Source organism: Alligator sinensis, unplaced genomic scaffold (assembly GCF_000455745.1).
Source record: "Alligator sinensis unplaced genomic scaffold, ASM45574v1 scaffold1603_1, whole genome shotgun sequence".
In the NCBI taxonomy this organism is placed as follows: Eukaryota; Metazoa; Chordata; order Crocodylia; family Alligatoridae; genus Alligator; species Alligator sinensis.
The window spans coordinates 207,637-232,856 of record NW_005843087.1 but is presented as its reverse complement, the minus strand read 5'-3'; the positions used below and the strand labels follow the sequence as shown (position 1 = coordinate 232,856).

General features: G+C 55.3%; 2 protein-coding genes across 3 annotated transcripts in view; both read right to left on the bottom strand.

The window, feature by feature from the left end:
• CHRNA2 (cholinergic receptor nicotinic alpha 2 subunit) overlaps window positions 1-16,270 on the bottom strand; it is a 19,418-nt gene extending 3,148 nt beyond the window's left edge. Inside the window, exons 1-5 of one of the 2 annotated variants that reach the window (XM_006037233.2) lie at window positions 16,059-16,270; window positions 11,007-11,370; window positions 5,582-5,736; window positions 1,919-1,963; window positions 1,445-1,554 (exon numbers count right to left, since the gene is read on the bottom strand). In XM_006037233.2, the coding sequence (XP_006037295.2) occupies window positions 1,445-1,554; window positions 1,919-1,963; window positions 5,582-5,736; window positions 11,007-11,130 (434 nt within the window). In that variant the 5' untranslated portion in view covers window positions 11,131-11,370; window positions 16,059-16,270. Of the gene's footprint in view, window positions 1-1,444; window positions 1,555-1,918; window positions 1,964-5,581; window positions 5,737-11,006; window positions 11,371-16,058 lie in introns of those variants that run through there. The other variant, XM_025193675.1, reaches the window with a different exon arrangement.
• Window positions 16,271-19,003: 2,733 nt separating this feature from the next.
• The window catches only part of LOC106723070, a 15,693-nt gene continuing 9,476 nt past the window's right edge, over window positions 19,004-25,220 (bottom strand). The window contains exons 2-3 of the mRNA XM_025193662.1: window positions 20,850-21,340; window positions 19,004-20,463 (exon numbers count right to left, since the gene is read on the bottom strand). Coding sequence (XP_025049447.1) covers window positions 20,316-20,463; window positions 20,850-21,340 — 639 coding nt within the window. The 3' untranslated portion in view covers window positions 19,004-20,315. The remainder of the gene's footprint in view (window positions 20,464-20,849; window positions 21,341-25,220) is intronic.

Sequence of the window (25,220 nt, the reverse complement as noted above, 5' to 3'; positions counted from 1 at the left end):
TGTAGGGCTGGACGGGGCCTGCTTGGCCGTAGAGTCACAGGAACCCACTTGACCCTAGGGACCAGTCACCCTTGCAACCCCAGACACCCCAACCCCATCCTACAGCCCACCATAGGTGAATGCAAGAGAGGAGTCCATTCATAAATGCTCAGAGGACCGGAGGAAAAGGACATTATAGTCTGGACCCCACAATCCAGACCTGGGGCAAAAAACTCCTTCTTGACCTCTGCCGGGTGATGGATCTGACCCCAAATGCAGGAATTAAACCTACCCCCCCAGCCAGGCCTTTCTGGGTTGGAGAGATGCCAGCAGGAGCATCAGGGTACCCCAGCCAACCCCCCGACCTTAGCTGTGGCCAACACCTAGTGCTTCAGAGGACACCAGCAAGGCTCAGGGTGGCAAAAGGGGGTGCAACCACGGGGTGACAGGCACCTAAATCCCTTGGGAACTCCATTCCTGGCTTCTTAAGCCACGTCTGCAACACAGCCCAGCTGGGTTTCTGCCAGACAGCAAGGGAGAACCATGCTACACAGTAGGGCAAAGGCATGGCCTGGACCCAGCGTGGAGGTGCATCTCCTGTCGGCTAGGGCGGACGGTCCCTAAGCGGTACGGGGCTCCGACACAGGGTCCCCGGGCAACTTTGCAAAGCTGGAGGGCACTTGGAAGGAGTCGCCCCCCTGCTTCCAGGCCCGTGGGACATGCTCTGCAGTCACGGCCAGTGGCCGCGAGGTGGCAGCAACACCCAAATTTAAGACGAGGGGGGGGCAGCCTCTGAGGCTGTGTCTGCCCTGACCCTGCCTGTGCTGAGTTGGATGAAGTCTGCCAGCTTTTTATTACATGCACTGTTTTTCTTTGCATGCAACACACCCCTAGATAGACAGATAGATAGATAGATAGAGGCTAATTTTAAGGATAGATGAGTGGATGAAGGGTTTGTATAAGGATAGATAAATAGACAGATAGACATGCACTTTGCTTTAGATGAGCAGAATGAAGAAGCTGTAAAAAAAAGCACCCCAATCTTTCCTTTAAAATGCTGCTAAGCCGGGCTTTTCCCCAAGGCAAGCTGCAGCAGAAGCAGCAGGTGATCATGGTATTTCCTCACGTAAAAAACGCTCTCCAGTTTCCAGCGGCTTGGGGGAAAAGTTTGCATGTTGTATGTGAGAAAATACAGCGTCACTGGAGTCGCAGGCAGAGACCAGCACCCCGGTGTGCAAGGCGCTGTACAAACCCAGACCAGAGATGATCCCCATTTTAAAGAGCTTAGAAGTTAATACGGGTTATAGGAGGGTCGGGAAATACAAGGGGACAGTGAGGCAATGGCAGCCCCGTTGGCTTTCCTGGGGTTGCTCCTGGTTGGCAATGGAAAGCAGGGCCAGGCTCTCGGGATTGCATCGGGAATTGCACCTCCCTGCCCTGTTGCCACGAGCCGGGCACTGCCTACTTGTTGTACAGCACGATGTCCGGGATCCAGATCATCTCCGAGGGCACGCGGATGGAGGTGACGTTGTCGAAGTCGTCCGGGTTCCAGCGCAGCTTGTAGTCGCTCCACTCCTGGCGGCGGGCACACAGAAAGGGGGTCTCAGGCTGGTTTGCTGGCGGGTGGCTCAGCCCCTGCCAAAGGCTGCAGTGGGGAGAGGGGCCGGGATGCAGGCAGCCTTCAGCCCCTCGCCCAGGCTGGAGCAGAGCTGTTCCCACAAGGGGAAAGCTGCCAGGAACCGTGACCAGGTCTTTCTGACTGGCTTTAGTCCAGACAAAGTGGGCCAAGGCTGAAAACCAGCTGCCAAGGTTGCTTTTGTGAGTCTCCCAGCCCCACGGGGTGCAGCCTACAGCCTACTTCTCAAAGCCTCCGGAGATCCCCTTGTCACCCAGGACATGCACCCATCCCCTCTGTGCCCCCCCAGGAAATGGGCCTCACCTGTTTCAGCCACACGTTCGTGGTCATCATCTGGTTCTTCTCGTCCTAGGGCACAGGAGACAGAGAGTGGGGTTAGCTCGAAGGGTACCAGCCTCAGAGGTGAAACCAGGAGCTTTCATGGGGCCTGTTCAGTGAGGGGCTGAGATGCCACCCTCTCTACACCAGCCACCTTCGCCTCTGGGCCACAGCGGGCTGGGACTGGCATCATTAACACTAGTGTGCATGGGCAGGCAGGAAGGGAAGGAAGGAAAGAAAGAGAGAAAGAGAAGAAGAATAATTTTAGGCTAGATGGATAGATATAGGATAAGTGGATAGGCAAATGGATGGAGGCTATGTATAAGGATAGATAGATAGATAGATAGATGAGGTTAATTTTAAAGATAGATGGATGGATGAAGAGTTTGTATAAGAACAAATAGATAGACAGATAGATGGATGGATGGAGGGAGGGAGGGAGGGAGGGAGGATATGTATAAGGATAGATAGATAGATAGATAGATGAGGTTAATTTTAAAGATAGATGGATGGATGAAGAGTTTGTATAAGGACAAATAGATAGACAGCTAGACAGATGGATGGATGGATGGATGGAGGATATGTGTAAGGATAGATGTGCAGGCAGGCGGGCTATTCCTGATCCATCAAGTCTGGTGCTTGTAGCAAATGAAAAGACTCTCAAACCTGTTGGGTAACAACAATGACCGGCTGATGGCTGCTTGGCTGGGTCACACGGCCAATGTGCCCAGCTCCGGCTCAGGGACCAGCCCCTTCCTGCAGATACTTATGCTCGTGCTTAACTTCTGCCAGGTGCAGCTGTGCAGGGTCAGGGCCCCCAGGGCACCCCCGGCCGGGGCATCCGTAACCAGCCGTGCTGAGCACGAGGGGGTTAAAAACCCCAGTCCCTTCTGAGAGATGGGCGCAATGCTGCTGAAGGAAGCTCAGCCTGACACCTGTCCGCCCTCGCCTGCACCTTCACAGCGCTCCCCACTTCACGCAGAAGCTCAGCACCCAGGTCGCGTCGCTGTGGCCCGCGCTGCCGGTCCCAGGGTCGGCCCGGTTGCTTACACTGTAACAGGGCCTGCCTGGCTGCACAAATCACTCACCTGCCTGGCATCACTTAGCACTGTCCGCCCTGTAAAATCACATCCAGCACAACCTCACTTGCCTCAACAGTAGGGGGACGACCACATCCTGTGTCCTGCCATGGGACGCTGCAGAGCTACCAGGTGCGTTGCCCAGAGACACCCAAACCTGCCCCAGGTAAAGCAGAGGGGCAAAGCCTGGCAGTGTCCTGCTGCTATGGTGGGTGCTAAAATGCACTCGAGAGATACCAGGTCGAGGCCATGCTCCGGCTACACAGGAAGGCAACCCCCTCCGAGACAGTACTAGTCTGACCACGGGGATAAAATCCCTTCCTGACCCCCAATGCAGCATCAGTCTGACCCTGAGCAGAGAGGCAAGACCCTCTAACTAGAAACTCCTGAGTTTTCTAAGTCCCATCCCCAGCCTGGGCTGCAGCCAGCACCCAGTTGCACCCCATTAACTGAACCAGAAAGCGCCCAGCCCATGTCTCGCCTATGAGATGCCCAAGTGGGCTCAGGTGGATCCTAATTTATCTCTTTTCAGTACTTGCAAATCCACAAATGCACTCGCTTCGGTAACATGCTGCCACTACGACCTTCAAGACCAGCAAGGAGGAGGAGGACGTCTGACCCATGTGTGCATGCAGACTCGGCTGGGGTAGGATCCAGCCCCAGGTCCTTTCATGGATGTTACTGCTTATTTCAAGGATGGGGACTGGGCTGTGCCAATGCTCCTGCTGGGATTCAAACCCAGAGGGTCCTGACTAGAGCATCTTGCCCCTCCACTCAGCATCAGACCGATGCCCTTTTGGGGGACAGGGATTTTTCCCCTGGTCATATTGGTACAGACTGGTCTGTAGTGGGGGCACGGCCTCTTCCTGGCATCTCTCGAGCTTATATGAACAACCTTTGCAGCAGCAGGATGTTGGCTGCCGCGGTCCCCCTGCTTTCCCCGTGGCAGGGTCAGGTGTGATGTAAGAGTTGACGGTAGTTTTACTAAGGGTTTAGGTGATGGATGCGTCTGGGCTGGCTTGGACAGGGCTGATCCTGCCTCAGGCAGGGGCTGGACGAGATGGGACCTTGGGAGCTCCCTTCCAGACACTCATTTAATCCTATCAGGTTTCTAAATACAGCCCTAAAATTGCCTATTAGGAGCCTTGCAAAGAACAGAAGCTCGTCCCTTTTGGCCCCGCAGCCCAGACAGACTAGCAAGCCATACCCTCCAGCTTAGGGCTGTGGCATTAGTTGCCCCCAGTTTGATCAGCACCCCTGATTTACAAGGCTCGCAGCGGTCAGTTTGGGGAGAGCTAACACCAGGAGCTCACATGCAGTGCCCTGCACTCCAGCCCTTTCTGCAGATGCCACGCTGTCCCTTTTTGTTAGCTGCTGGGCGCTGAAGGTCTTTCTCTTGCTGGATGGGGTGTCAGCTGAGATTTACTGGAGTGCTGCACTCCCCGGCCACGAGCGTCTGTCTTGAGCTGCTGGAGGAGTCGTTGCTGTGAACGGCTCGGCGGGCCCTTGGCTTTCGTTTGGGGTCTCCAGCAATGGCTTTGCTCTTAATGCATCCCAGACCTGCAGGGTTAGGAAGGGTCTGCTCCCTCTACCCCAGCCCTGATGGACTGGAAACCCCAGCCCTGCTTGGAAACCTCCAGGGATGGAGACTTCACCACTCCCCTGGGCAGCTGGTGCCACCGTCCTGCCGCTCTGACCATTAGGGAGCTCTCAGTCTTCCCTGCTGCAGTATGAACCCATTGGGTCCTGCTTGTCCAGGGAAAACAGCTGCCTCTGAATCTCCTGTGCAGCCTAAACCCACCTCCCTGTCTCAGTCTTTCCTCGCACGTTTGCATCCCAGCCCGTGTCATCCTCGCTGCTCCCCTCGAGATCCTCTCCAGTTTCTCGACATCCCTACGAAAAGGCAGAGTCCGCAAATGCACCCCAGATTGCAGCTCGGGGTAGAGCGGTACCTGCACCCCCCACGTCTTGCATTCGATGCTCCTGTTCATTCAACCCATAATTGCACGTGCGTTTTTTTGTTTGTTTTTGCAACAGTACCGGGTAGGGACCGTCTGCCCTAGCAGACAGGAGATGCAGCTCCATGCTGGGCTGCTGACTTGCATGGAGTCCGTGCTCCACCGAAACCCCCCACCTCCACCCCCACAGCGTCACTGCCCGGCCACTTATCCCCATCCTGCGTGCATGCGCTCGGTAGCTCTTCCCCAGATGCAGCGCCTGGTATTTCTCACATTTCTGTCTCTGCTTCTTGCCTGATCCTGGGCTACAAACAACGAACGGAGACAGAAATGTATTGCTGTCCCTTTGGATGCTAAATGTTTGCATCACGTTAGCGGCTGCAGGTTCAAGGATAAGGGACTCACCCAAGGCCACACAGTCAATCAGTGGCAGAGCCATTGAAGACCGTCCTCGTCACCCTGGCGGAGAGAGGATTTTCTTCCTGACCCCCGCCACATGTGCCCTGAAGCATGGGGCTGGGCTCGGCCTCGCCTGGCTATTGCATTAGCAGCCTCTGAGCCTTCACCGGAGGCTGCGGGAGGGGAGTCGGAGCCCGGCACCACGTACATACCACGTCGATCAGCTGGGCGATGGACAGCCCGAAGTGCACGATGACCACGTCAGAGATGTTGGGGACGGGCCGCGACCAGCGGTTGTAGCTGCTGAAGAGGTACTTGAAGAGGCGCTCCTCGGCGTGGCTGTGCGTCTGCACCGGCTGGGACAGCGCTGCGGAGAGGGACACAACGGCCACAGGGCTGAGCCACAGCGCCCACGGCACAGGGACATGCCAAGGCCCCTGAGGCCCCAGCGGGACGCAGGTAGATGCTTCTTGTTTGAGCAGTGTCCCCATGGACCGGACCCCAAAACCACGGCAGGGATGGGCTTCAGCCTGTCTCCGTGGCCTCAGGACCTCTCTGGAGACCTGGGGACGGGGCAGAGGGGGGAGAGGAGCAGGGGGCTATGTCGGCAGCAGGTGCCAGACCCCTGGGCCAGGGGTTGGGGGGTGTATGTCATGCAAAGCCCCTGCACTCAGGGTCAGACCGAAGCTGCATTTGGGGTCAGGAAGGGATTTGATCCTCATGGGCAGACTGGTATGGACTGGGGGGGTTTCCTTCCCCATGCCCCTCTCAGGCCCAGTGCTGAGCACACCCCGCCCTTCCATCCAACAAGGTGAACCTCTTGAATTGGATGCCCCAAATCTCCGGGCAATCAGGCTGTAGGGCCCCCAATTCACGGTGGAGCAGAATTGCTGCTCGATGCATGCCAAAAGGCATCCAAGTGACCTGAAAAAATCATCCCCTGTCCTAAGGAGTTTGCCCTTTCCCCCGCTCACAGCTCCTTCATGCAACAGCCGGGCATCTGCGAGCAGATCCCTCCTCGGCCGTGCCAAGCAGCCTGCTCCAAGCCGGGCAGCCGGGCACGCTTGATCTCATTGCATCTGATGGGCCGCCGTGCGCACGTGTGCTGGGGCGTGATGTGGCCGTCTGGGCCCCAGCCTCCGCGTGGGAGGGGAGATGCATGTCAGGAGAGATCAAGTGCTGCGGCTGCTTGGTCAGTCGCCTGGAGGAGAGGGAAGGATTTCAACTCCCCCTGCCGCTGTCCATCCATCCTCGTGTCGGTGGGGGGATTCATGCCCAGCCCCTCGCTGAGACTTACGCCATACCTGCCATACCTGCATGGCCCATTTGGCTGGGAAAAGCCATTGCATTAGCCCTCAGGGCTAAAAGCTTGGAGAGCAACTGCTCTTAGGCATGTTGCGACTGTCATGGGGAGCTCCTGACCCGCAGGATCCATGCTTCACTTCCACCCACTGCAAATGCATGGCACCCCCTCTGCTGCGGGCCTCGTCCAGCTCCTGGGTTCATGTAGTGATGGCTCTCCATGGCACGGTTCAGTCCCTGAGGTGTTGGCTAAGATGCACTGCTAAACCCCTCCATTCGCTGCTTCCCCCACACAGCCCATTTCCTTGCTACCAGCTCCTGGCATCAAGGCCCAGTAGCAATCGGCTGGACCAGTGCCTAAAGGGTGGGGAGGGAAACCAGTGTGGAAATGGGTGGCTGAGGGAAGAGAGAGAGGCACGACGGGGCGGACAGCTCAGTGGAACGTGTGAGGAGTAGGTTGCATGTGTCAGTGCTCTGAATTGGCCACGGATGAGCTGCAAGGGGTTGCAAAGAGGATGGAGCCGGGCTGTTCTCAGTGGGGCAGATGATGAACAAGGAGCAGTGGGCTCAGGCTGCGGTAAGGGAGGCTGAGGTTGGATATTAGGAAAAACTTTTGCACTAAGAGGGTGGTGAAGCACTGAAACAGGGTACCCAGAGAGTTGTGGAGTCTCCATCCTTAAAGACCTGGGTAGACAAAGCTGTGTCTGGGATGCTGTAGTTGGGGCTGGTCCTGCTTGGAGCAGGGGGCTGGGCTAGATGTGACCTCCTGAGCTCCCTTCATCCCTCATTGTCTGTGATTCAATGAGTCTGGAAGGGAGAAGGTGATCTCCAGCCAGCAGGAGCAGTGGTCGCAAGCAACCTAGTTGGCTCTGATGGAGCGGGAAGGACGTGTGTGCAAAATTATCTGACAGGCCTGCTCACGACACGCGGACCCAGGAGCTCCTGTCCAGTTGCATGCTCCTAAAGAAACCCCTGCGGCAGCTGACGGCATAGCCAGGAGCGCCAAGCCGACCGCGCTGACACGTCACACCGGCCCCATCACGCTACGCAGCAAACAGGCACGGTCCAATGCAAGGGGCTGAGTGTTTGGGGACACATGCACCCTAGCCATGTTGCTTGCCATCATGGTAGCCCAGACTGGGAGACAGCTCCAAACTGGGAGGAATTTCCTGCTCTGACTGGGAGGAAGTAGAGATGGAGGCACTTGCAATGAAATCTGTATCCGAGCAACTTCACAGCACACCGGCGGGAGCCCTGCTAGCCCTCAGCCTCCAGAAATCACGGGCTTTTAAAAAGAAAAAAAGAATAAATGAAACATGACCCTGCCTTAAAAAAATCATGAGATGTTTTCACACGCAGTCAATTTGGGATCTGGGCTATTCATCTTGTGAACCTGTTACGGCCTTCGGGCTCTTTCTGTACAAGGGGAGAGAGGCAGGGATTTGTCTTTCTAAGAAGGAAAAATAAAAGGAAAGCTGTGATTCCTCTTGGACGAGGTAAAACACGGATCCTCAAGTTTTTTTCAACTCAGACTTAGTCCCCTGCACCTTGCAGCCCAAAGGTCTGGCGTGGGGGAGGTACGCTGGCTGACAACCTGATTCAGCTCTCAGGGGCTTTGCTTGCTCACCCAGGACAGCTGCGATGGAGATGATGGACAGACACGGGCACAAGTCATTCTCCGGGGCAGGACCACACCTGGGCCTCTCTCTGCAGGCTTCACCGGTTTCTATATTCCTCCGCCTTCGAAAGTGCTTAAGCAGGTGCCTCTTTCCTCCCCAGAGGTGGCTGCATTTCACCCGTGGGTGCAAGGTCCCTTGTGCATACAGCTTAGCTTTGGAAGAGTTTGCCAAGCTGCTGGGGGATGCTTTGGGAGGACAGACTAGGATGTGTGCATGGATCTGTCACCTTCTAGAGGCTGGTATAGCCATAGCTCACTACAGCTGCTACCTGAAGCAGCTCCCCCATGGGCTCAAGTCCCCTTGGGCCCTGGGAGGTGCCGGGTTCAAGCCCTGCTAGCACGAGGGAGGAAGGTGGCTGGCATCACGCTGAGCCCCAGTGAGCAGGTCTCAAACCCCCTGGACACCTGGGCTCTGCCTTCAGCTCGGCCTCGGACTCACCGCGCGACCCCAGTGCTGCTCCCCTCTGCTTTCCGGGGCTGCGAACACAGCATTAATCAGGCTTTGCTCTCCTAGGGGACATGGGGAAGAGGAATCTGCACCCCTTACCCCACTCATTCACTGCCAACCCCTAAAGCAAGCACCAGGGATCTTCTCCCAAATTGATACCCCCTGCTCCAGGCTCAGATTGCACCAAAAATCCAAGGATCTCATGCCCTGAGTGCAAATCATGTGTCTCATGGAGCAGCAGCAGGGCAGAAATCAGCAACCTAGGGGGAATAGGTGGGCTGGGTCCTGGGCTGCTCCTCATGGAGACAGGCTAGGCAATCACTGCCCAGCCCCTGGCTGGAGGGAGGAGGTCCCCCTCAAAAAAAAATCCAGCATTGCCCCCACTTTTACCTCTGGAAATTTTGAAAAAGAAGGAGCAGAAAGGTGGGAAGCAATGCAAGGGACCCCTGCCCTGCATTTCTCTCACCGCAGCAATCGCCCATGGGAGCAAGGGTGCCAAGGGAAGATGCCATGGGCTCCAGCTCAGGCCTAGCTGGAGGGTAACTGGCTCCTTTCTCTCTCCATCTTCCTACCAAGCAGGGAAGCTGTTGGTCCCAGAAACCAGGGTCCGATGCCACTGTGGTGCTTGTCTTCTGCTGGGCTCAGCCCTGCGCATGGCTACGGTCACCCTCATGTCAGGGACTCACAGCAAAATGATGCTCCTCGGGTGTCCATCTAGCTCAAGCCCCTGCCCCAGGCAGGGCTGTCTCTGTGTGACCCAGTGCAACCCCGTGTCTCTCTGCCCTGCTCTTAGACTTCCAGCAAGGGAGATCCCGCCACGTCTCCGGGCAGCCTCAGAGCCAGCAAATCCCTCCTCATCTCCGACCTCCATTTCGCTTGAGGCTGTTGCTCTTAGTCCTGTCCTCTACAGCCACAGACACAAGTCTACCTCTGTCCGCTGGATAACCGCCCTGCCGGTATTTGCAGGCTGTGATCAAACCCCCTGTTGGTCTTCTCTGCTCCGGACACGATCCCAGTTCTTCCTCTTTTCTGCCTCAGACCTTGCACCATTTTTTGATGCTCTCTTCTGGATTCTCCAAGTGATGCACGGTCTAGAGAGGTGATTAAATGTCAAGCTTCACCTCCCGGCAGGGGGGCTCCAAAGAGGATGAAGCTGGGCTGTTCTCAGTGGGGGCAGATGATGAACAAGGAGCAATGGGCTCATGTTGCAGCAGGGGAGGATATTAGGAAAAGCTTTCTCACCAGGAGTGTGGTGAAGCACTGGAACAGGCTCCCCAGAGAGGTGGGGGAGTCTCCATCCTTGGAGGTGTTGAAGCCCCGGGTAGACAAAGCCGTGGCTGGGATGATGTAGTTGGGGGTGGTCCTGCTTGGAGCAGGGGTTGGATGAGACGTGACCTCCTGAGGTCCCTTCAACACTCATTTTCTATTTTTCTGTGATCTTTGGAAGTGCAGCACCCTAAGCTGGACACGATGCTCCACACCAATGCTCTTCTGCCATCGAGCACCCAGCGTCCCTTCCCCAAGGGTCTGTAAGTGCCATGTTTCAGCTGTTTCCACCCCCCTGGGCTCAAGTGCCCCAGCTCCCATACGGGCCTGACAGCTGGTACCCAGACAGTCATCCCTCCACTTGCATCCTCCCCTGCTCCAGCCCACATCCTCAGCCATCCCAGCTCAAACTGGATGGAAGCATCCAAAGAAACCAGGCGTGGAGAAGAAAGCAGATGCAAGGCGTTGGACATGTGTGTGCTGCACAGGGCTGGTGTGTTGTCAGGGCCCAGAAACAGGAACACACGGTGGTGCAATCTGCAGTTGATCCCTGGATGCTATCAAAGAGCTCTCTCTGGCAAAGCCTTTGCAGCCTTTGCCCCCGGCTAGACAAGACAGGGGACACCATCAAGACACCCCCTCCACCAGCCCATCTTGGGAGGACCGACTAGGACGCGTGCATGGATATGTCACCTTGCAGTGACAGGTATGTCAATAGCTTACTACTGCTGCTAGCTGAAGGAGCTCCCCCTTGGACTCAAGCAGTAGATGCTTTTGCTCTGACCCTGGACAGTGCTGGGTTCGAGCCCTGCCAGCAGCCGCGGTGGGAAGGCACGTAAGGGAAGGCAGGATCGGAGGCACGGAGTGAATTACCGAGGACGGCCCCTGGCTTTTGGTGGGAAAGTCACTAGACTTTGGAGACGTTGGACGAGAAGCCGCTTACCTGACTGGAGCACGGCCAGGCACCACACCACCGCGTTCCCCACAGCTGGGGATGCCCCGGCGACCCGAGCCATGTTCCCCATGCTCTTCTCCCAGGCACGACGCCCCGGCCGGGCAGCTTGCATCTGCAAAGGCTTTGCCAGAGAAAGCGCTGGGGCGGTCCAGGCAGGGGATATGGGTCAGGGTGTTAAGCAGTGCCAACCGGGTCCATGGGCGAGGGCGCCAGCTGGGGCTGGCATTCAGGGTGCAGCTTGCTGGAAGGCAGCTCCCGGCCCACGGGCATCCTCAGAGCGGAGCAGGGGGCCTGGTGTCGGTCGGCGCTGTGCCCCGGGCTGTCCTAGACATCCAGGGGAATCCATCACAGCCTGTTCCCAGAAAGCCAGAAGCAAAGGAGACTGTTAGAGGCCCATTCAGAGCCATCCAGGAGCACAGAAAGCCCGTGCTGGAGTGAGGGCCAAATCCTAACCCTGTTTACCCGGCACAGCCCCGCACAGAACCAGCTGAGGCTCTTTCCTCATCCCCTTCCTTGCTGATTTACACCAGCTGGGTGGAGGCATTTCTCCCTGCTGATTTCAGGGAGGACCCCAGGTGGTGGGTGCGGCTGAGGGAGAGGACAGGGAGCGTTTTGCTTTTGGGGGATAACTGGATGTCCCCCCTGGTTTGGGGCTGGAGAGAGAAGCGATTTCCCCAGAGATTCAATGGGGTGCTGCTGAGCAAGGAGCAGAGGAAAAGCCTTGCAGCAGAGGGTCCGGGGAGTGGGAAACCACACACACACCACAGGCAGGGATCGGTGTCCTTGCAGGTCCCTTTGCAAAGCAGGACACTGCACCAGGCCCTTGCCGCTTGCTGGGCTCTCCAATGCACCTACAGAGGCTGTGTTTGGCCATAGGAGGGCTTGGGCTCCATCCTGCCTGGTGCTGGGTCACCGAAGGCATGCTAAAGAGGACTGCAGTGCCATGGTCACTCCCCATCACTCGCGCACACCTGGCGGGTGGGTCAAGCTGTGCTGCACTTTAAAAGGAAGCAAAATAGCTGCTTTGCAGGAGTGTCCAGGAGGCTAATTGCCACCTTCTCCCTGCAGCTGACGGGGTAATTTGGGGTGGTGCGAAGCCAGGGAGCAGCCATGTCAGAACAGCCCCCCTGGTCCATCCACCACTGCCCATCTCCAGAGCTGGCTGGCGCAGGGAGATGGTCCCCGTTGCATGGGGTTGCTAGCAGTAGGGATACCTTCCTCATCTCACGTTAAGCCCCGTGAACAGCGAGGGATAAGTGTTGCATAAACTCCCAAGTCCCCTTTGCAAGCATGGCTTAGACCCCTTGGTCGGCACTAAAGGTCTCCTTGTGCACACAGATTTTAGAGACATTGGACTTTAGGTGCCTCATCCCCCGGGGAGTACCTAAAGCACCTCTGCTCTGGGAGGAAAGCATCCAAATACTTTGCAAGTTTGCCCCTCAGGGTCAGATTCGAGTCTACCTACAAGATACCGTGACTGGAGGAGCACAAGTGCAAGGGGGACAGTTCCAGCTCCCGGAGACCCTGGAGCAGAGCAGGGAGCAGAGATCCCCGTGGGGTGTCTGCAGAGCACCCAGCTGCTAGCAGCAGAAGCAGCTAGGAGATGCCAGATGTGGTAACCTGGTTTGCACCATGGCTGGGAGAGGAGCGGAGCCAGCATCACTGCAGTCCCAGTAAACAGCTCTGTCATCCTCACTGCAAAGCAGCTCTCACTGTGGGCAACATTAGGGCACCCCTGGAGAAGTTGCTTAGCTCTGTGGTGCCTCAGTTTCCCCTGCGAGGTGTGCTGGGATGGGCTGAATAGTGTTGGGAGTGTGTAAACAGTGCCTTCAGTGCCTAAAAATCATGCATGGTGATAAACACCCTGCCCTGGAATAGCTGGGAGAGGAGGGAAGGGCGGAGGGAACGCAAAGGTCTTGATGCCATCCAGGGGTCTGGTCCCTGAGGCCTCAGAAACCAGGTGCCCTCAGCCCGTGAAAGGATGGTGCAAGTGGTCTAGCTCCTCTTCCGTGCCCGAGGAGACCCACCGCACGTGGAGAGGATGGAGAGAGAAACTGGCTTTCTACCAGCTTTCCACTCCAGGGCCCAGCACAAATCAAAGTAGCCTCAGCTCTACCCTATTCCTAATGGGCTGGCCTCCGAAGGCCTTTCTGCTAGCTGAGATCCTTGCAGGGCACATCCCCCAGTACGCCCAGTATGCCAGCAGCTGGGAGGGGGCAGCAAACAGCCGCTGAGGCCATCTGGGGAGTCCCCCGCAAAGGGAAGCCCTGGTAGGCAGCTTCCCACCTCCCCTGCACCCCTGGAGCAACAAGCTGGGGACCAGGCTGGATCTGGCCTGGTGCCTTTCAGCTTGTTCCTTGAAAAACGGGTGCCTTCCCTCCAAGTGAGACACTGCAGGCCCTCGGACCATGGAAATTTGGTTCCCTGGGGACAACGCAGAGAGGCTGCTAGCATCACTTAGCTCCGAAATAAAGGACCGGCTGTCCACCCACCCATCTATCTGCCTGTCCATCCGTCTGTCTGCCTATCCATGCATCCATCTATCTGCCTGCCTGCCTGCCTGCATATCTACCCTCATCTGTCTATCCCCATTTTCTAATGCTCACTTTATCTATCCTAGTACACACCTTATATTATCTATCTATCTATCTATCGTCATACACCCCCTCTTTCTATTGTTCTCTTTTATCTATCCTAGTACATGCCTCATGCCTATGTGTCTGTCTGTCTATTCCAACTTCAGTGAAGGAAGTTTTCAGCTGTTTCCCTTTGGGAGGGAAGGGATTCTCCAGCTGCTTGGAGAACAACCAGGTGCTGAATCTGGAGCAAGGGTCCCACCAGCAGATCCCATCCGCTCAAAAAGCAGAGGTGAATCGGTGCACCCAAGGCTGCCCGCTCCATCCATGCACACACCGTCTCTCTCACCAGCTTTCCAAATGAATCCGAGCCTCCAGCCCAGCTGGTTATCGCCCTGATCCCAGCCACGTGGGAACTGGATCCCAAAGCAGGCCCTCCAGCCCCAAGGAAGCAGGGCAGCACGCAACCCTCTGCATCTCCGAAGAGACAGGGAAGATCTCGATTTTTCTCCGAGCAAATGCACATAATGAGGATGCCTTGATCTGGGAAATGATCAGCTTCCCAAGGGGGTTGTTTATTAGCTGGCGTGTTTGGAAGAGGACTGTGTTAGCTGGTCATTATCCTCCCCGCATCTGTCCACTTGCTGCTGCGCTGATTAATGCATTGGCGGCGAAAGGGTTTGGAAACAAAGGAGGGAGGAATGATGGCTCGGGTGTGTTGAAAAGAAAATTACATGGACGGTGCCCCTAGCGATGGAGGAGAAATCTAAATATAAGGGGGAGAATTAGCCATGAATGCCAGGGACCCTGAAGCATCTGCCGTCTCTGTGGGCATCAGGGCACAACATGAGGCTGAAGGGAGTTGTGGATTTTAGACCAACTGTAGGGTGAAAAGTTGTACTGAGATAACCAGAGACAGGGTATCCGCCGTGTAAAAGAGACAAGGGAGGAGATCCAGCCCCTGGTACGAAGCACGGAGGGAGTGCACTCAGATACTTGTATGTAAAATGAACATGCATGTGCGTGTAATAAGTACTGTGTGACTTCGATGGGTGTAATGTATGTGTAGATGCTTGAGCAAAGTGTAAATGTGAGGTGTGTGTATGTGCATGTGTCCTGTGTGTGCACGTGATTGTGCTAATATTGTGCATCATGTATGTCTATGTGTATGAGTAATGTGTACGCTTGTGTTGTATGACTAATATATGTAGTGTGTGCGTGTGTCTGTGCTTGAGTGCATGGCTGAGTGCTGTGTTAGGGGCATGTGTCATGTGCGTCTGTGTGCGTGTGTGTTTGTGTACATGTGAATGCTTGAGTGCTTCAGCATTGTGCACATTGTAGTATGTGCAATGGGTGTCTGGGAATGGGGAGTGTGCGTGCATGTGCGTGGTCGGGTGGTGGGTGACTAGTAAATGTAATGTGTGCCCATGTGAATGGGTGATGCATGGCATGGTGTGTGTGTATGTGTGTGTGTGTGTTTGTTGTGTGAACTGTATGTGTCATGTGTATCTATGTGACTAGGCACTTCTGTGCATTGGGTGCTGTGCAACTAGCATGTGTAAGGTGTGTCTATGTGCATGGGCAATGCATGGCTTGGCATGTATGTGCACACATGTGTGTTTGGGTGTTGCATGACTGGCATGTGTCGTGTGTGTGGATAGCTGTTTTGTGACAGCGTATCATGCCTGCTTCGTGACTGGTAAATGGACTGTGTGTGCGGGTCAATGTGCGATGTGTAACTTTGTGCTGGGGGATGTGTGCGAGTGGGTGGGCTGGTGTGTGGATACCCCATTGGTAGGTGCAATGTGCGTATCTCATGCACACAGGCGTTGGGCTACACATATCAAAACCTGCCCTGAGAACATCCTTGCACTGATCTAATTACACACCGTGGCTTGTTAGAGCTGCCTTCCGGTCTGTGAATCTATTGCTACTTAGAGCGGGTTTCCATGTGCATGTGCATGTGAACGAATACATTGCCACTTAGACCAGGGGTGTGTGTGTGTGTGTGTGTGTGTATTTCTGCTGAGGTCAGCCTCCTCCATGCATGTGTGTAAATCCCTCCTGGCAGCCCCTGCGAGGCAGGTCCTACAGTGCTACGGAGGGGCAGCCGGGGAAGGCAGCCGTGCCGCCAGCGCTCCGTTTCGGAGACACGCATGTCACACTCCCGGGAGATGGTGAATGGAAACGGGACGGCTGCACACACTTTCCTCCCACCGTGGCTGAGCTGGGAAGTGATGGTGGCACACAGCGATATCCGGGCAGCGGCCTGAAGGGCTCCCTTCAACTGACCGGACTTCTCTGTGCGAGGCAGACGGGGTTTAAAAGGAGCTTCACCCACCGGCTGGAAAACTTTCCCCTGGCTGAGTTTGCGGGGTGATCTGCTGCACCCCCTGATGCAAAGCCCCATCCCCGTCACCTCCCAGCATGCAAACCTGCCCCCATTAGAAGGAGCCCCTCTTACCGGCTAAGAGAGCAATGAGGCCGGGTGCAACGTGTCCAGCCGGAGTCGTGCTTGGCGCTGTGCAGATCAAGTTGCTCTGGGCGATGGGGAAGGAGAGCTTCACTGGGTCCATGCCACCCCCACTACACACCCCATCACTTCTGCTGGGGGTTGCCAGCCTGGATCTCCCCCCACCAACAGGCCACTGGCCACGCTGAGGGCTCCTGCCCGGCAAGCAGCACTAGCAAGACTGAGCTCCCGCAAAGATCCCCCCCAGCTCTTACTCCAGCTGGTGACGACACAGGCGGGGATGCAGGGAGGAGCTGCTGCCAGGCGAAGGAGCAAGTGGCTGCAGCAGGAGGGGCTGGAGGGGGAGCAAAGCCTGGGCAAGGCGAGGAGCTTTGCTCCATGGAGGTTGCTCTTCTCTGGGGAACGGCTGCAGCTGCTTCTCCTGCAGAGAGGAGCATGCATTAGCTGGACCGTCACCAAAGGGCGGATGGAGGAGATGCTCGGTGGGTGGCAATGGGGTGTGATGGATACGACCTCGCTGCCCCTTCCACGTTTGCCTCCCCCAGGCCTTCAGGCCCAGCAGGTCATATGGACATGAGAAATGCCAGGGACTGATGGGGTCAGACCTGGGTCTGTGTTGCTCCATCTCCTGTGTCCCAGGGTGGCAGAGGCTGGAGGGGAGAGTGAGTGGGGCGTGCCTGGGTTTTTCCCCGATCCTCTCTCACCTGCAACCAGCATTTAGGGTCCAGGCAGTTCTGATGCAGAGGCCGTGACCCACACTCCTGTGCTCGATAGGTCCTGGCTGTCGTGTGACTTAGGTCCTTGTCCAAAGCCCCTCACCCAAGCCCCAGTTGGGGGTCGGACTAGACGTGACTTCTGGAGGCTGCTTCCAGCCCCATTTCTCTATGACCTGCCTCATTCCTACTATGTTTGGCTGGGATGATGGAGTTGGGGCTGGTCCTGCTTGGAGCAGGGGGTTGCACTAGATGTGCCTTCCTGAGCTCCCTTCAACCCTCATTTTCTGTGATTTTGTGATTCTCTGCCACCAAGGGAAAGCCCAAACATGGTGTGTGGGGCTTCACCCCAGACAGACTGCATCTGCCTGTGTGGGATACCGGGACAGGGAGGCGTCTGTCTTTGGTGTGAGCTTGTGTCCCGCTCGCCATGGGAATCAAGTCATGATAAATAATGTGTGTGCATGTGTGTGTATATGTACACATAGACTTGCATGTCTATGCGTCAGTGCATGTGTTTGTGTGTGTTCCTGCTTGTGCATGCATGCATAATGTGAAGGGATGCGCGTGTGTGGGCATGCACGTGCATGCATATGTGTGTATATGCATGTGGGCACCTGTGTTTATGTGGGTATGCACATATGCATTTGTCACCATGTGTATATCTGGAATACGCATAGCTATGTGTGTGCACACTTTTTGTGTTTGTGCATGTGTACGCATATGTGTATGTGCATGCATGGGACTGCACATGTATGCGTGTGTGCATATGTGTATATGTGTGACTGTGTATACAGATATGCCCATGTTTGTGTGAATGTATGTGCATATGAGTTTGTGTGCCCATGGACATGTGCATATGTGCCCATGTGCATATGTGTCTGTATGTGCATGGATATGTGCATGTGTGAACATGCATGTTTCTGTGTGTGCATGCATGTGTATATAGATGTGCATGCGCATGGGCAGGTGCATGTGTGTATGTGTGACCATGTGCATGGATGTGTGCACGTGTGTGCACACATGTGTGCATATGCCTGTGTGTTCATGGACATATGCCTATGCATGTGAGGGCTGGTATTCTCAGGGTGGTCAGGGTGCTCCCTGGTGCTCAGCGCAGGACAGATGAATCTCCCGCCTTCCCTTGCAGTGAAAGAGTGGCTGCCACTGCTGGAGCCCAGATACGGGCATAACCAGAGGCCGTACCCACCACAGCCTGGCCCCCCAGCACCCCAGTGCCCATGCATGCCTCAGTTGCTTGAGTGGGTTGAGGCGTGAAGCCCCAGGCACTTGGCTTGCTGAGCTGGGTGCAGGTCCACAGCCAGTGGCCGGTGAAGGGTGGGAGGTAGAAACACGAGCTGACACGTGTGTGGCAGTATCCTTCCTTGCTACCAGGTGTGCTTCCAGGGCCATGGCCATGCCTTGCAGCCCCCTGCCCAAGCATGCCCCCAGGGCCAAGCTCTATCTGGGGGATGGCAGCCAGAGGAAAAGGCATGCACCCCGGGGTGGAAGGCCCCTTGCTCTGCTCTCCATGGGGGGGAGCGGATCACAGCTTGCTCTGGCAATGGCGTGCAAAACGAGACCCTGCCCCAGGACCCCAGGCTGCCCTGTGCTACTGCTGCTGCCAACCACAGGGTGCTGTATGGGGCTGTGGGATAGGCTCCATGGCTTTTAAGCTCCCAGTAAGATGCTTGCTCCCCCATAGCTGCATTATTCAACAAGGCTGGCTGTCCCCTCTTAAAGGGACAGACACCCTGTTACAAGTGCCCTCTGCCAGGCGTAGATCCAGAGGGGTGCAGTGGTGCAGCTCCCGCCCCCCCCCCCCCCTTGACTTTTCTCGTCCCCCCAAGTTTTAAACCCTGCTGCACCCAAAGTTTAAAACCAACAGCAGTATTTCTATTCAGGCAGCAGTGAGGGATTGACTCGACTTCCTGGCTCATGATCATACACCTGACTCCTTTTAAACTCTTCTTTCCACAGGTGCTAATGATCCTCTCGTCTTTTTAAAATATTTTTGATGTTGCACTGGTGAAGTTACCCTTTCTCCTGCATTTTGGCTGCCTGCTGCTGTTCCTGGTAATCTAGCTCCTATTTCACAGGTCCTCAGACTGCTTTTAATGCTAGGTAAAAACATTAACTCAGGTACACAGGGACTCAGGGGCGGAAATAACTGTCAGTGAAGCACTGAAAGCTTGGTCAAGAGTTTCATGAAGGTTAGTTTGCTTTATGAATCTGAAGAAAGATGTACATTTAAGTCTAATGACTACAGGACTAATGATAAAGCATCTTTTGATTACTTTTGCTTCATTTGCTGTGGGGTTTTTATACATAGTATAGGCTATAGCAAGTTAATGAATGTTCTAACAAAGTTATATATATTTTTTTACTTCAATCTTGAACTGAATAATAGAGCCCCAGGCCCTCAGCATATTAGTAAAGCTTCTAATTGTTTTTTCCTTGGAGAAAAATGGGCGCTGTATTATAAGTGATGCTGCTGCACTGCATCTGCACCCCACTTCTCAAAATCCTAGAGCTGCCCATGTCCTCTGTACACAGCCCTGCCCTTAAAGAGCAGGCCGGGCTGCAGCATTGATCCTTGCCTGGATGCTACGGGCTAGTTGGGTCCTGCTACCTGCTGTCGTATAGCTGGAGCCTGTGCAGAGAAGGGGCCGGTCGCTACTGCTCACAGAAAGGCTTTGGCAGAGCTGTGACCAATAGGCAAAACTGCTTCTGCAATCCAGCTGTGCAGATTCATTGTGAGGTTGAGGGGGGAGGTGGGTACTGGATGGTCTAGCACATGCACATCCATGAGGAATTTTCCAGGGCGGGGACGTACAGGGAGTACAAGGGACGATTTAACTGCAAGGTACGGGATGTGTCTGATGTCAAGGGGGATGTATTGCAATCACTGTAGGAAAGGAGGGCTGCAAACCTTGCAACCTTGCATTGGCTGGGGGAACCCAATACGTGGGCTGTGTTAATACCTTGTGGCGGGCATCCAGCTTGCACCTGGTAGAGTAGATGCATCATAGGCAATACATGTGTCATGTTAATACTTGGTGGTGGGCATCCAGCTTGTACCTTGTGGACTAATGAGAAGATGCTTCATAGGCAATAAATCTAGCCAAGCCTTCACCGTGGCACCGAGACCGTGGCTATTCTTCCTGCGGCGTCAAGCTCCAGAGAGGACACATGCTAGCTGCAGCTGAGAGCTACGCTGCTCAGGCATGGAGAGCAATTGGGGGCTCGGGGTGGACTTGAAGGCCAGGCAATGATTAATCCCCAGGTGTCAATCTGGAATAAGCCTCCTGGGTCCCATGTCCTTATTTCATATTTACCCCCATGGGAGTGGCAGGAAACGGTGGTCACCAGGCGTGGGCTGCTTCTGCTGATGCAGGACGTATGGGTTGGAGCTGGGTCTCCAGTACCGGGGAGAGGTTCAGTGCCTCCCAGGACCCGGCCTTGCAGATACATGCAAGCAAAGCCCTGCGGACACCTAGATTGGAGGATGTCCTCTTTCCTCGTGACCAGGACCTCAGGATCTGTGGCTGATGAGGGCCACTGCTCTATCCAAGTGCTGGACTAAGGCCCCATGGAGGTCCTGGGAGGTGTCATCCAGCTGCTTGGCAAGGTGGCCGGTGACCCGCAGCATCTGGTCCATCTCCTGGAGGCCTCTCCTCAGCCTGGGCACAGAGCAGGGAGGAAGGGCACATGTCAAGGGCAGGGTTTCCAGGGTGGTCCATGCAATCCCAGCAGCTTTAGTGATGCCAAAAGGACCCTAGAGCCAGCGTGAGCTAGCAGGACCAAGGTCCATCTGGACTACTGGGCTCCTGCGTCTCAGCCAGGAGGCTCAGCACGTGGAGGACCGACCCAGTGGCTTGTTTGGTGAGTGTGCAAGGGAGAGAGATCTGGGATACGTGTCCCCTTTGCAGCAATCTCACTAATAATGGGAGTCCACTGTAGCCCCACTCAAGCCATAGAGAGATGCATGCAAATCTCAGTGATCTTTTGAGCCCTTTCAGCCCTTAATTTCTGATTCAACCCTGGGTGCCGGCCAAGCAGTGCTTACCTCTGTCTCTTCTCCGTCAGATGGAGAGGGTCAGCTCGGGCCACGTGCTCGTCCAGCTCTCTCGTGATCCTGCCTAGGCTCTCAGAGAACTCCAGGTTTGCTCTTCTGATGCCAGGCAGCACTTCTGAAATGATGTCCTGGTACCCAGGCTGGCTGGCCTCCACGCCGGCTGCTCTCTGAAGGCCCTTGAGCCTGCCGCTGGTGTCCCGGAGAAGGTTCTTGAGATGGTCCAGCTCTTCCAGAGAAGCCGGTGAGGACGTCTTGGCACTCGAGCTGCAGGGGTCTGGGGCATGGAAGGTGAGGCCGCAAGGGCTGGGGCTCATGGGCTGATGCCTGGTGTCCTCAGGGCTGAGCCCTGCATGGTCCATCACAAACCCTGATGCAGCATCTGAGCCCTCTTCCTCCCCTGCTCTGCTCTGGGCCAGGTGGCAGGAGAGCAGCATGCAGATCCCTAGCAGCAGGCCCCAAGCGCCGCCCCGCACTGTCATGGGCTGCAAGGAAGCAAACACACGTGAGAACTTGAGTCACTCTTAGGGCTCGTTTCTGAACCTTTGCAGTGTCTAAGTCCAAAGTCCTGCATGTAGGAGGGAGCAATCCCCTGCACTGGTGCAGGCTGGGAGTGACTGGCTGGGCAGAAGAAAAAGACCTGGGTGGGGGGCAGGGGACAAGAAGCTGAACAGCCCTTGTCACCAAGAAGGGTAACGGCACCCTGGGCTGCATTGGGAGGAGCGGTGCCAGCAGATCGAGGGACGTGATTCTTCCCTCTATTCAGCACTGGGGAGGCCACATCTGGAGTCCTGTGTCCAGTTGTGAGCCCCCACTACAGAAAGGATGTGGACACATTGGAGAGAGTCCAGCGGAGGGCAAGGAAAATGGTTGTGGGGCTGGGGGACAGGACTGGGGAGGAGAGGCTGAGGGAAATGGGCTTATTGAGTCTGCAGAAGAGAAGACCGAGGGGGATTGAATAGCAGCCTTCACCTCCCTGCAGGGGGGCTGCAAAGAGGATGGAGCTGGGCTGCTCTCAGTGGGGGCAGATGACAGGACAAGGAGCAATGGGCGCCAGCTGCAGCAAGGGAAGTCGAGGTTGGAGATTAGGAAATACCTTGTCATTCGGAGGGTAGGAAAGCACTGGAACAGGTCACACAGAGAGGTGGTGCAGTCTCCATCCTTGGAGGTGTTGAAGCCCCAGGTAGACAAAGCCTTGGCTGGGATGATGTAGTTGGGGCTGGTCCTGCTTGGAGCAGGGGGTTGGACTGGATGTGCCCTCCTGAGCTCCCTTCCAACCTGAATTTTCTGAGAGTCTATGTGGCCTAACGAGTCCCCGCTGAGGAAGCTTTCCAGAGATGCAGCCTAAATGTCCCTTTGCTTAATTACACCCCAAGTCAATGGAGCCATGCCAATTTACACCTGCTGAGAATGTGGCCCATGCAGCTATGCTGGTCTTTGCCAGCTGAGGACAGGACCCCCTTGCTTTGAGGGAGATGCGCTCATTTATGGTGGATGAAACCAGGGGAAGCTTCGCTGTCTCCTTATCCTGCTCCCCCGGGCAGACGCACATAACAGGGCACACGCCAGCATCGACTCTGCACCATCGCCAGCTCCCCGGGCCTGCCTGGTGCGCTGTCGTCCTCCCAGGTCCCCTCGGTCTGCCTCAGGCAGAGGCTGCGGGGAGGCCTGTGTTTTTAAGGGCTGTGTGGTCAGACTCTCAGGTTTCCTTTCCGTCCGAACGGCAGCCAGCGACGGGGATCTCAGCTCCGGCTCTGTCGCCTCCGCACTTCCCTGGCAGCCGAACAAAGCAGCTGCAGCCAAAGGGAGCGGTTTGGTTTGGTGCAGTCTTGCTTCTGCCCTGTGAGCGAGGGGCCGTGGCTTTCCAGATAGCCCTTCATGGGCTGCATTCTGCTTTGCTTATACAGGCTCTACCTGGGTCTTCAAAACCCCCAAGGATGGAGACTTCACCATCTCTCTGGCTAGCCTGTGCCAGCGCTTTACTGCCCTTCTCATGAGAAGGTTTTTCCTGATATAGAACCTCCACTTCCCTTGCTGCAGCTTGAGCCCATTGCTCCTTGTCCTGTCATCTGCCCCCACTGAGAACAGCCCAGCTCCATCCTCTTTGCAGCCCCCCTGCAGGGAGGTGAAGGCTGCTATTCAATCCCCCTCGGTCTTCTCTTCTGCAGACTCAATCAGCCCATTTCCCTCAGCCTCTCCTCACCAGTCCTGTCCCCCAGCCCACAACCATTTTCATTGCCCTCCACTGGACTCTCTCCAGTGTGTCCACATCCTTTCTGCAGTGGGGGCCCACAACTGGACACAGGACTCCAGATGTGGCCTCCCCAGTGCTGAATAGAGGGGAAGCATCACTGCCCTGGACTTACTGGTAACACCTACCAATGCAGCCCAGGATGCCATTAGCTTCCTTGGCACCAAGGGCACACTGCTGGCTCATATCCAGCTTCTTGTCCGCTGTCCCCCCAGGTCCTTTTCTGCAGAGAAGGACAACGGGCATCTGTACTCTTGCACTTCATCCCAGAATAAAATGGTTTGTCTCAGGATAAATGCAATGCAACCTAATGGGGCTAGTCCTGACTGACACTGGTAGAACTGGGACCCAAACCTGGCCCCTCAGGTGGCATTACATAGCCCCAGGTTCACAGAAAGCAAGTAAGATCCATCGTTCACAGGAGTTAAAGGAGGGCTGGGAAATAAACACGATTTTCTTGAAGGATTTTTTTTTTTTTAAATGCTGGAATATAACTCGGTTGGGGCTCATTTTATTCCAGCGTCTATTGATCTGAAATAAAGGCAGGTCCATATTTCACATAGGGGGAAAATAGAATTTTCTTTCATTTCAACAATAAAAGCAAAAATGCCACCGAGAGGGAGAACGCACCACTTGGGAAGGAGGAAAGGGTTTTAGTCTGATTGTAACTCTTTTTGCTCGCTCTTTGTAGCAGTTCTGATTTATATTTATGGAATATCTTTAATCTTTCAGGAAATAGAGGGCTCAGGTGCTTCCGAATTGATTGTTGCCTGATCCTTACTCACTGGTAGGAAGCAGCAGAGCTCCTCTGCAGTCAACCTGAATCAGCTAGCAGGTTTAAACAGCGAAGGATATGTTGGTGCAGGATGAGAAGCATAAGTATTGCACCCTTTGCTAAAATGCAGCCAGTGCTGGGGTGGAACGTAATGGCAAAACCCTACCAGTGCCATTAGGTTGGTTTGCCATGCTGCTCTGCAGTCAGGCAGATGGCAGGGCAGGGTGGCACCTTATAGACTAACTTGTTCAGAGAGGCTTTTGAAGGTGATAGCTTACTTTGTGGGATGCTAAGAGCGGCAGAGAGACCTGCCCTGGCAAGGTTGAGGGCTATGCGGACATCTTTCAGTCCAGAGTTAGGTGCCAGCCTGCCTGAGATCTACGTTAGTCTGCAGAAGAGAAGACCGAGGGGGGATTGAATAGCAGCCTTCACCTCCCTGCAGGGGGGCTGCAAAGAGGATGGAGCTGGGCTGGTCTCAGTGGGGGCAGATGACAGGACAAGGAGCAATGGGCTCAAGCTGCAGCAAGGAAAGTTGAGGTTGGATATTAGGAAGTACCTTGTCATTTGGAGGGTAGGAAAGCACCGGGACAGGCTCCCCAGAGAGGTGGTGGAGTCTCCATCCTTGCAGATTTTGAAGACCTGGCTAGCCACAGCCCTGGCTGGGATGATGTAGTTGGGGCTGGTCCTACTTGTAGCAGAGGGTTGCACTAGATGACTCCTGAGGTCCCTGCAACCTGAATTTTCTGTGATTTTATGATCTCTGGAGGCATCTTAGGGCCTCACAGCCCTTCACAACACCCCATGAGGGAGTTTAGCTTCGTTAGCAATGGGCACACAGCCAAGGAATAGTTGAGTAGAGAGTTTTCCCCCCAGGTCTCTGACCAGTCCACTGGGTTCTCGCCCTTCGAGCTGATGTTCGGGAGGCGAGTGCGAGGTCCTCTCGATTTGGTGAGAGAGGAGTGGGAAGGGAAGATCGCTTCCACAAAGACCTCCGTGGTAGAGTATGTGCTTGACTTCCGTCAGAAACTGACTGACATGATGAAGGTGGCACGGGACTCCCTGGGACAGGCCCAGGAGAAGCAAAGGTCCTGGTATGATGAGAAGGCCCGCTTACGTACCTTTGAGCGGGGTGAGAATGTGATGGTTTTCCTGCCACTAAAAACAGACAAGCTGCAAGCTGCTTGGGAAGGTCCTCATGCAGTCCTGGACAGACTGGATGATGTGACCTATGTAGTGGGTATTAAGGGCAGGAAACCTAAGACAATTCACGTGAACATGCTTAAACCCTACTACGACAGAAAGGAGATGGTATTCTGGGTCCCCTCCGTTGAGGGAACTC